The sequence below is a fragment of the Adiantum capillus-veneris genome, chromosome 2 (assembly GCF_014529385.1).
Source record: "Adiantum capillus-veneris isolate H3 chromosome 2, ASM1452938v2, whole genome shotgun sequence".
Taxonomy (NCBI): Eukaryota; Viridiplantae; Streptophyta; class Polypodiopsida; order Polypodiales; family Pteridaceae; genus Adiantum; species Adiantum capillus-veneris.
This window is the reverse complement of record NC_140932.1, coordinates 67,634,508-67,645,379: the sequence shown is the minus strand read 5'-3', so window position 1 is coordinate 67,645,379 and position 10,872 is coordinate 67,634,508. Positions and strand designations below refer to the sequence as shown.

Sequence of the window (10,872 nt, the reverse complement as noted above, 5' to 3'; positions counted from 1 at the left end):
CCTTAACTTACTACTCGTGATTTCCCGGGGTACATAATCCCATTGTTATTGACATTTGCAAGATCACTATGATGCGTGCTCAATAAATGACATAGCTTTACAAGATTGTCAATATCGTTGCACATAGTTAACAACCACAATTCATATGTATGTAAAAATGCATCAATGAGATCATTAAGAAGTCAAAGGCTTTGAGTAGAAGTCATGATCGCTCATTGGGTTGGAAAGGGATGTCCTAACCTTTTCAAATTTCTTTCTCTTTAGTGCTGAACATCGTGCCTTATAGTAAGGCTACTAATGGCATATGATACATGATCAATGGTGCATGAGAATCAACAATGATGGTTGTATTTGCTGATGAACATTGTGCCTTCTACCACGACTACTGTCAACATATTATGCATGATCATTGATGCATGTGAACATGTAATGATGGTCATATTTGGGATGGAAAGGGGTGTCCTTATCTATTCAAATTGCTATTTCTTCAATGATTTACATCATGCCTTCTAATAGGGCTACTATCGGCATATGATACATAATCACTTGATTCATCCATCCAGTTAAATTTTGAGCGCTCAATACTGCCATGTGGTACCCACTATGTGGCACGTTATAGTGAGCACCCATTCCTTTGATCCAGGTAGTAGCGCTCGAAATCTATCATCAGCCTGATGCATGTGAACCCACAATGATGGTTGTATTCTAGTAGGGCTAGTATCGGCATATGATACATGATCATTGATGCATTGTGGGTTCACAATGATGGTTGTATTCTAGTAGATCTAGTATCGGCATATGATACATGTCCATTGATGCATGTAAACCCACAATGATGGTTGTAAGGAGATGCCTTAGACCCAACCTGCTTGAATGCACTGCAGTCAAAGCTCTCACTACTGCATGGTAACCAAAACTTGTGGATGGAGTTGTAGAAGCCTTGTGTACACTTTTGATGCCCCCATAGAGACAAAGGGAAGGGAAAATTCCTTTGTGACATTGTTGCTCGATTAGGGAATAAGCTCTTAATCTCTCAAGCTTGGGCACCCATAGGCTTGGGCTTGACCACCTGGATATGTTGGCCTGGGCAAGGGCTAGTGAGGATGGAGTGAGAGGCTGGAGCCTTGCGTCCATGGGCACATGTAATCTCCTTAGGAGACAATGGCCAGATTGAAGGGCAAAGGGCAATTAGCAAGCAAGGGTTAAAGTCCTTTATGAAGGGTTAAAGGGCAATTAGCAAGCAAGGGTTAAAGTGCGGGAGGTCCCTCGATTAGGGAATCGAATGAGCATGTTACCTCTCCTGGATGGTTTGAAGCTTGGGTGCCCAAGGCTTGGGCTTAACCACCTGGGTTTGTTGGCCATGGCATGATGCCCTCATGTATGCTGGTGAGGGTTCTCCGAAAGAAATTATTGCCTGAGCTTGCTCATTTAGAATCTGCTGCAATGCCGGCTGGCATGCGTGCTCCTCAGAATCTCCACTCCCATTGCCCTCCTCTCCAGTGACGGGAGCCACCCTTGTAGCAGAAGTAAAGAGCCTGCATACGTGGTGTACTTTGGGAAACATGAAACACACAGTTTTGGTGCTTGAAGGACTGACTTTCTTAGGAAACTGGTGATGATGAGAATCGAGAAGCTTTGCAAAGGAGAGGAGCTCGTGGGGGGTAAGGCGAGTGTGCAAGCGGGGCATGGGGAAGAGCACGTACATAGAGTCGGGGTCGGCGTCAGCGTCGGCGCTTAAAGGCGTGGCACGCTTGCTACCTGTAGTATGGAAATCGGCAGGGTGAATCTGGGCTACAAAATGGCCCGGTGGAAACTCAAGCATAAGCTCGCCCACCTTCATGCTGCTGTTGCCGGACTGCACCAGCTCTACATCTACCACACGTCCCTGCGTAGCCTGCACTACTCTGATGACTGTTGACGTGGCAGCAATCTCTAAGGAAGCTAGTGCGCTGCTGCTGCTCACGCAGTTGCCCATTTCCTGCTTGCAGACTGTCTTGGAACAAGAGCAGCGAAGCGTAATTAGGAGAAGAATTGAGGTGTGTGCAGAAAGATGAGAAGAAGAGGCTTCCCTATATAATGCAGGATTGACGAAGGTGCGGAGAAAAGGGCTGGTGGCTGGTGGCTAGTAGTGCGCCCAGTGGACAGACAAAGCGCGTGGACAACAGTTAAAAGAGAGCCCTTTCAGCCGACGTACGTATTGGAGGAGGAGGAGACCAGTCACGACGAGAGCAGTGGCTGTTGCCTTTAACTTTCCACTTTAATGCGATCCCATCGATCGGGAACAAAGGTAACCGAATGCTTTGTCTCATGAACGACAATAATTGACGCCTTCACTGTTATTGCTGCGATCCCATCGATCGGGAACAAAGGTAACCGAATGCTTTGTCTCATGAATGACAATAATTGACGCCTTCACTATTATTGCTGCTGTTCTGCCGCTTTAAAAAAAAAAAAAACCATTGAGCACGGGTAAGGTGGTGGGGAGTGACTCGCATGCCCGAAAATTGCAATCCTTCGTGCCCTTCCTTGGGCGATCAGCCCTACACATGCTTGCCAATTTTTTAATAGGCTTTCCTAGAGAAGGCCAAATCAATCAACCACTCTTCCTATTGGAAGGGTGGTTTCAAAATAGTCCTACAATAGGAAGGGCACTCTTTTATAAAATGCCCTTCACAAACTAAGACTACTTTATTATGTTATGTAATGAGAAATGGCCTATGAACTTTGAGAATAGCGGAATTAGGAGAATTATAGAGAACATTTTTGTGGGACTACTTTAAGAACATAGAGAGTGAACTTAATTAGTGGTATCAACATAACCATAGTACTTAATTAATTGGACATAAACAATACCTATGCAAGAGAGAGAGAGAGAGTTTAGAGAACTTGACAACAGTTGAGGACTGTATTTATGTGGAACCAATCCCCCCTCCAATAGGCTTTTGTATTATAGATTCTCCTATGAAGAGAGACTTGGTATAATACAATCTTTGTGTTCCTTGTGACCTAGGTGATGCAATGAAGATGGAAAGCTTCATGCATCATGAGCATAACACAGACTTTGTAGAACGCATTAACCTCCCCGGCCTCACTCCCAAGGCCTCAAACACCTTCAAAGGTAGAGAGAGCTAGCGAGGAATGAGGGTAGGGAAGAGGAAGAAGAAACATTCGTATGAGAAACAAGTAGTTCCTCACTTATCATCACTCTTCTTGCTAGCATACACAATAGCATAGTAATGAAGATGGAGAAGATGGCAAGCTTAAGCATTGAAGCATGGTTCTTGGTTGGATTTGCATTCCATAGCCAAGAGTGTTGGTGTAGGCTCTCAACTTCTCAATAAGCTTGGAGAAGGAGATGTAGTACTTGATTACTAATGTTTTGAATTTCAACAGGAGACCAAAAAGAAACTTAAGGATATTCCTTGCTCAAAAACCTCAGCTCAATGCTTGCCACATTTTGACAAGACTTCCAAGGATGCTCTCAAACTCCTCGAGTAAACGATGGATGAGGACAAGATCATTCTAAATAGCTTGTTCAAGCATGCAAAATTTGGGGATTGCAAAACATGTAAGATCATCTGCTTCTTAACTCTCCATTTCATAGCTGCTAAGAAATTTATGTGTGTTTTCTCATAGAGATCTTGAGTATTTTGGGTCTGAAATGATAGTACTGTGTATGCTCATGAACATTTCCTCTATAGTGGCCCTTCTTGCATGTTATTTTTAAAGCACAAAGTCTTAAGTGATTGTTTCATAACAAGTATAAGTGAGACTCTATGTGTGCACAATTACCTCACATAATGGGCTTGTATGTAGGTGGACCTATGGATGCATGCAATTATACATAATTTTGTGTTGAAATATGTGCATACCTCACATTGATGGGCTTGTGTGCAGATGCACAAATATACAATCATACATACATAAATCTACTAAATATTTTTATTTTCACAAAAACATATATTTAAATCATGGCCCAAAAATAATTAACCAATCCTTCCCTTGATAGTTGCAAAACATTTTGTTATCGCCTGCCAATGTAACGTTGTAAAGGTGTGTGCACCTTGTTCTTTTTATAGGCTTGGGTTTAAGGTGAGAATGTACTTTGAAATTGCTCAAATTTGTTTGGATTTTTGACAGTAACACTAGGACTTTTCGACCTAAAGGAGAGGGCCAAATGGGATCCTAGAAAGCACTGAAAGGTAGGCGTTTTTTGTTGGATTGAAGGTGTTTACTGATGTTCTTTGGAGAGACATTGTTTGATATTGCTCTTTGAAGTGAAGTTATGGTGCTTCGATAGTTATTGAAGGTAGATACAGACAATGTGTTCATGCATGGCTAGTTCGTGTCTTCACCAATGATGTTTTGGTGCATAAGCATGTCCACAAACATTATGTTGTTATGCATTCTCAATCAAAACAATAAGACTAAGAATGGTTTTTCAAACTTGTGGGTTAGTGTGAAAGGTAGGGGTATTGGGGGTTGTGGTGCATTCACAAGCTCATTGAATGAAAAGGAGAATATAGCTTAGTTGTTGAAGTCTGTATTGCTACGATTGCCCCCTTTAGCCATTTATAATGGACCTATAATTGAAAGGCCAACGTGGTGGGCATGGATGACGAATATGGAGAGTAGATTTTTCATCACTATCCACTATTTACGAAGTGTTAGTAGGGGCTTCCAAGGACGCTCTTAAAAAAATTGCAAGGGTTGTCAAAATTTTCCCCTGCATAGTGAATGCGTGGTGCGTAAAAGACCTTGCTCTCTGAAGGGTAGAACCGTAGAAGAGAATATTGCCCTTCGCTAGGAAGTGTAAGGGCACCCTACAATTTCTAGTCCTGGTGGGGACCATGTAGGTTAAAAAGGCCAAGTTAAGGCCACCTAAGGGGATGGGTGGTTTGGAGGTCAAAAATGGGAATTCTAGTGTTTTTCATTAGGGCCAAAAACGTCTAAAAAAGGGTTGTTTGGTAATCCACGGATTAAGAAATAGGCCAATACTCACTTGACACGTATACAAAAGTATGGCATTCCTGTCTCCTCTAGCTTCAGCTTTTGTGCTTCCATTTTAGCGGAAAACATCTAAATGTCACTTTCATTTGGCTAAATTGCCTATACTTGATGGCGTTCCTGTTATTTTTTACGGATAACATCATATTCTGGGCCTGATGTACATGTTCTCTTTTCTATTTAATACTGTACAATATTAAGCTAGAAGATACGAAATCTTTCTTTTCAAACAGTGATGGTGACATCTATTAATGACTAACCTGTTTTTTTTTTAATGTCTACTTTTCACTTAGCCTCTACTTGTAAGCACCGTATCGAGAGCTTGCACTCAGCATGTGCGTACATAATATCTACATCAACATGGGACCACACTAGAAGACATCCTTTCTCACATTGTTTTGGATCAATGACCACACTGTGCGATTGTGGCTTGATTGATCTAGTCACTCTACCCCCACTCGCCCCGTTCCGGTAGTGTATCCACATCGTGCGTAAAAGGACTCAATGAATTTGTTACTCCTCCCCCTATCTCACCGGTCCAGCTCTTGCCCACACTGCTCTTGTCATTTGTGAGCTTGTCACCCTCCTATCACGTTGTTCTAGCTCTATGGCCACACCACATAAGAACCTTGAATCACCTTGTAAATTGGATTCCTAAGGTTTTTCTAAATCATGTACAAAAGTGCTTAGAGACTTTGACACTCCCCATGTTGCATCATTTTAGCTCCTACCCACACCGCGCGAAGAGGGCATCATACAGCTTGTCACTCCCCCTCTCATCGCGTCGTTCAGGCTCCATGCACACACCATGCACAAAAATCTTGAGTGACTTTATTATTTGGACTATTTTTCTAAATCATGTGCAAAAGCGCTGAGGGACTTTGACACTCCCCATGTTGCATCATTTTAGCTCCTGCCCACACCACGCGAAGAGGACATCATACAGCTTGTCACTCCCCCCCTCATCGCGTCGTTCTGGTTCCATGCAAACACCATGCAAAAAAATCTTGAGTGACCTTATTATTTGGATTTATTTTTCTAAACCATGTGCAAAAGTGCTCAGAGACTTTGACACTCCCCATGTTGCATCATTTTTGCTCCTACCCAGACCGCGCGAAAAGGGCATCATATAGCTTGTCACGCCCCCCCTCATCGCGTCGTTCTGACTGCATGCACACACCATGCAAAAAAATATTGAGTGACCTTATTATTTGGATTCCATTAGTTTTCTCATGCGTACAATATATTAGCAAAAGGCCTATTTGGTGCCACACTATGCCTTGCTTGCACAACGGGATAGGGGGTATTTTTAGAATCTCGCTACCCCCTCATGTTATGTGGGTCATTTTTGGAACGCCAATTTGGTGCCACATTATGCCTTACTTGCACAAAATGGTAGGGGGTTAGTTTTAAAATCTCATTACCCCAATCATGACGTGTGGGCTATTTGCATTCACAGATTCACCTTTCGTGCCTACTATAGATGTCTTTTTATATATAGATCTATTAAGCATATTGGACCCAAGCATAGTCACAAAATTACTCAATTTTATTTTACAAAATATATTACTTGTAACTTTTAAAATCTATATTATTTGAAACCTTTGAAATTACACATTAAGTCCGAAATGCCCAAAAACCCCAAAAACGACTCGCTATATGCCTCGTTCTGACACCCGGAGAGGTCGGTATGGCCAAAGAAGGCCTCCGGAGGCACTATCCCGTATGGTGCGAGGAGAGGGATAGGCAGAGTCCTATCCCGTATGGTGCAAGGAGAGGGGTAGGTAGACTCTGCCTACCCCTCTCCTCGCACAGTACGGGATAGTGCCTCCGGAGGCCTTTTTTGGGCATAGCAACCTCTCCTAGTGTCAGAACGACGCATATAGCCAATTGTTTTCGAGGTTTTTGGGCATTTCCGACTCATTTGTGATGTTTAAATTTGGTCATTTTTCTCTATTTGAAAGTTATAATCTTAAGTTGAGTCAAAAGAGCTGAAGCAACAAAGTTTTATTAACATGGCTTAAAGGCAAGGGACTCGATGGTGATGAAGATTCTAATAATGATGGTCCATGCCAATGGTTTCTAGATATCATGTTATAGGATCATTGTCACATGGAAGTCTACATAGAAGAGTGAAAAAATTTCAAGCTCAAGTTTGATCTCAAACAAATGTTAGAATAGTTAAAAGGAAACTTGTCTTAGGAGTTATAGATGAGTAAAAAGATTGTGTGGAAAAGAGGAGATAAAGTGTTAATCTTGATGTTGCAATGTTTAGAGGAACATATGTTGTAACTTTACAAGGTATTATATTGTGAAAATGAATGTTTTGCAAGGAGATTGAAAGTAAATTTATAAGTAATTATATCGTTAAAATGATAGTCTTTTGCAAGGAATGATATTGTAACTTTGCATCTAAATAGTCTCCTCCTTGGAATGATTGTGATGTTCACAGCAAGGTGGTTGTTGTTGGTTCTTTGATCTCATCCTCTATAATTCCCTCCCTTGGTACCGATTTAGTTATTTTAGTGGATTGCTTCTTCTTTGTCATCCTCCCTTTCTTGTTGATATGAAGAATGAAGTTTGTGCTTGATAATGTGACTTCTAAGAAAACTAAGTGAATCTTTTAGCTTTTAAACCTCCCGTTGAATAATCCTGCAAAGCATTTCCTGTACTTTTAGAAACAGTTGGATCCTTCTCGAAATGCAGATGGCCACCATGGAAATCTATTTATGAGCGTAAGGCTTCAGATTTTTCTATTTACCTTCTAGTTTGTGGATCAACAGGATACAAGCTGACTTCTGTCCATATCCATTTGCTTGCTCCCTTGGCTTTGTAATGCTTGAGCCCAGAGGCATGAAACCTTTGATACACGACCCTCACGGTTTCTTACATGTACACTTGGTTGAGCTTGATTTTCATATGGAACAACTTAATGAGTTTCTAGGCAGAGTGCAAATGGTGAAAAAGCTTGTGAGGCTGAAGGGAGCTTCTAACCAGAGCAAAACTAGTGAGTTTGGAAAACTTGTGAGGCTGAAGTGAGCTTCTAGGAAGGACCACTGTGGTTTTTCTCTCTTCACCATTGCAAGAGAACCACCATTTTGTTCTCTTCACCCTCACAAGCTTTCCACTTTTTCTCACTAGTTTTGCTTGGCTACAAGCTCGCTTCCACCTGACAAGTTTTCCCATTATTTCTACTCTGCATGGAAACCGTTTTTCTCTCCTCACCCTCACAAGATTTTCAAATTTTCTCACTAATTTTTCTCTTCCTAGAAGCTCACTTTAGCGTCACAAGTTTTCCAAACTCACTAGTTTTGCTCTGGTTAGAAGCTCCCTTCAGCCTCACAAGATTTTTCACCATTTGCACTCTGCCTAGAAACTCATTAAGTTGTTCCATATGAAAATCAAGCTCAACCAAGTGTCACTATGGGAGAATGCTGCTGTTACCGCACAACATTACCGCATAAGAGGAGAGAGAGAGCTTCAAGAAAGAGAGAGATTGTATGTTGCAGCCCCGCCGGCGCGTTTTCCGATTTTTCCACGAGTATTACTGCACTTATTACCGCATATATAGCCACGCATATTACCGCAATAGAAAAAGAATCCAAGGGGCCCATTCCTCTCCCACTTTTCCCTTTCTATAAATCCTATTCTATTTTGTTACTTTTCAGAAATTGGTACCCCCTTTTTGCACGGAGTGTAAGAAATCCCATTCTCATTGGGATTTTTAGTACCAGTCTTCTCTTTGCCTGCCTCATCTATTGGTATGATTCTCCTACTCTACTCATTTGTACTCCATGAGATTCTATATCAAAAAATATTTTGTTTCCACCTCAAAATCTTATGTCAACTATGCATTCATATGGAAATGGCAAGCGAACGATGATCAAAATTGTATTGTCACCCCCTTTTTGCATGGAGTGTAAGAAATCCCATTCTCATTGGGATTTTTAGTACCTCTCTTCTCTTTGCTTGCCTCATCTATTGGTATGATTCTCGTACTCTACTCATTTGTACTCCATGAGATTATATAAACAAAAATATTTTGTTTCCACCTCAAAATCTTATGTCAACTATGCATTCATATGGAAATGGCAAGCGAACGATGATCAAAATTGTATTGTCTTGCATTCATAAACAAATAGCCTTTTTGTACAGCATAAGTAGAGAAAGAAGACAAAATCCAAAAGATATTTATTAATTTTCATTCTCCAATAGATCTCTACAAGTGCTTACATTCATGTCCAACCCCATGGTAGCTAAATCAACAAATAAATCTATTGATTCATCTACAGCCTCTCCTATTGAATCATCATCATCCTCTCCATCCTCGTCCTCCTCCTCACTATGGTTGGTTCTCCTCGACCTCAACTGCATCATCGTCATTGGCGTCTTCTTGAGATGGTATGGTGGGATCTGCCAAAGTCTCTATGTTCGTATCTGCAAAGATAGATCTGCTCCGTGGTGTGATTGGAATAACATACCAAAGTCGTTGTCGATACATACAAGGCACATAAAACACCTGAATGTAGTTTTATATGTATCATATAATGTTTTAGCGAGTTGCACATGGACTTTACCTGCTCACAACTATTAGGTTGCACCAAGTTGTCGGTCTTCCCGCGATGAAATTGCCCGGAGTCTACCATATAGAGCCCATTCTCATGTCTCTTAACCTCACCCGCAAACCATCGGCAGTCAAAGAAATATTTGTGAAATGTTCTGAAATCCACTTTGATTATCCTCTCTATTTTTCCACATTCCCTCACCTCTTGTGTTGTCATGTCAAAGTTGCCCATAACTCCACTATCGTGAGTGGTTCGACGCTCATCTATCTTGCGGGTTCGAAAATGACGTCCTTCGGACCACATAGAGTTGAATGTGAAGGCCTGCAAAAACCAACCAAGATAGATGACAGAGAGAGAGAGAGAGAGAGAGAGAGAGAGAGAGAGAGAGAGAGAGAGAGAGAGAGAGAGAGAGAGAGAGAGATGACACACATATACACACACACACACCCACACCCACACCCACACACACTCGCACACACACACTAAACACATTGAGAATATTACCCTTGGTAGACATCCTCGCGCGTACTCCCATTCTTTAGGGATTATTTGTTCTCCTTGTGCCTTGGCCTTGGTCATGGCATTGTGTATCCACCCAACTGGAATTAGATCACGGTATTTGGCAAGCTCTTAAGGAAAGGGAGGTTCTCGCCTACCACCATGCGACCTCTTCCATGCTTCCCTCTCCCTTTCTCTCGTTGTACGTACCTCAATAATGCAATGCAGGGGTCGATGCACTATTGAGGTACGTTTAAGTGTAATAAGTGTTAGTTTCACTTCTGCGCGGGCCTATTTCCCTCTCCATCTCCAAGTTTTCTCTCCTTCTCCCTCTCCATCTCCAACCTCTTTTACTCTCTTCATCTCCATCTCCACCATATCCAAGCGATCGAGGTAACGACTGTAAGTGCTCGAACTCTCTCTCTTTCTTCTCGTTCTTCTACACACACATACAAACACATACACACACACACATGCACACACACACAATGCTTACACATTGCACACACACACACATGCACTAACATGCACACACGTACACACACACATTGTACACACCCGCGCGCACACACACACACACACACACTATTTTGTGCACAATCACACACTAATGCTTGCATTAGTGTGTTCATGCATTATATACACACTAATGCCCGCATTACTGTGTGCATGCGTTACAAGCACACACTAATGATTGCATTAGGGTGTGCTTGTGCATGACTTAGTGTGTAAACACACAATGCATGCACAAGCACACCCTAATGCAAGCATTAGTCTGTGCAAGAATTGCATTAGTGTGTGA

The 10,872-nt window shown here is 41.9% G+C and overlaps 1 protein-coding gene across 1 annotated transcript; it reads right to left on the bottom strand.

Annotated features, from left to right (window-relative positions):
* Nucleotides 1–215: 215 nt before the first annotated feature.
* Nucleotides 216–2,062, bottom strand: LOC147462921 (uncharacterized). The gene has a single exon (XM_086486081.1). The coding sequence runs from the start codon at nt 1,973–1,975 to the stop codon at nt 1,292–1,294; it is 684 nt and encodes a 227-aa protein (XP_086342207.1). The 5' UTR covers nt 1,976–2,062; the 3' UTR covers nt 216–1,291.
* Between the last annotated feature and the right edge of the window lie 8,810 nt (nt 2,063–10,872).

Coding starts and splice junctions, on each gene's coding strand:
- LOC147462921 (XM_086486081.1), bottom strand. CDS start 1,975: ATGGGCAACTGCGTGAGCAGCAGCAGCGCACTAGCTTCCTTAGAGATT.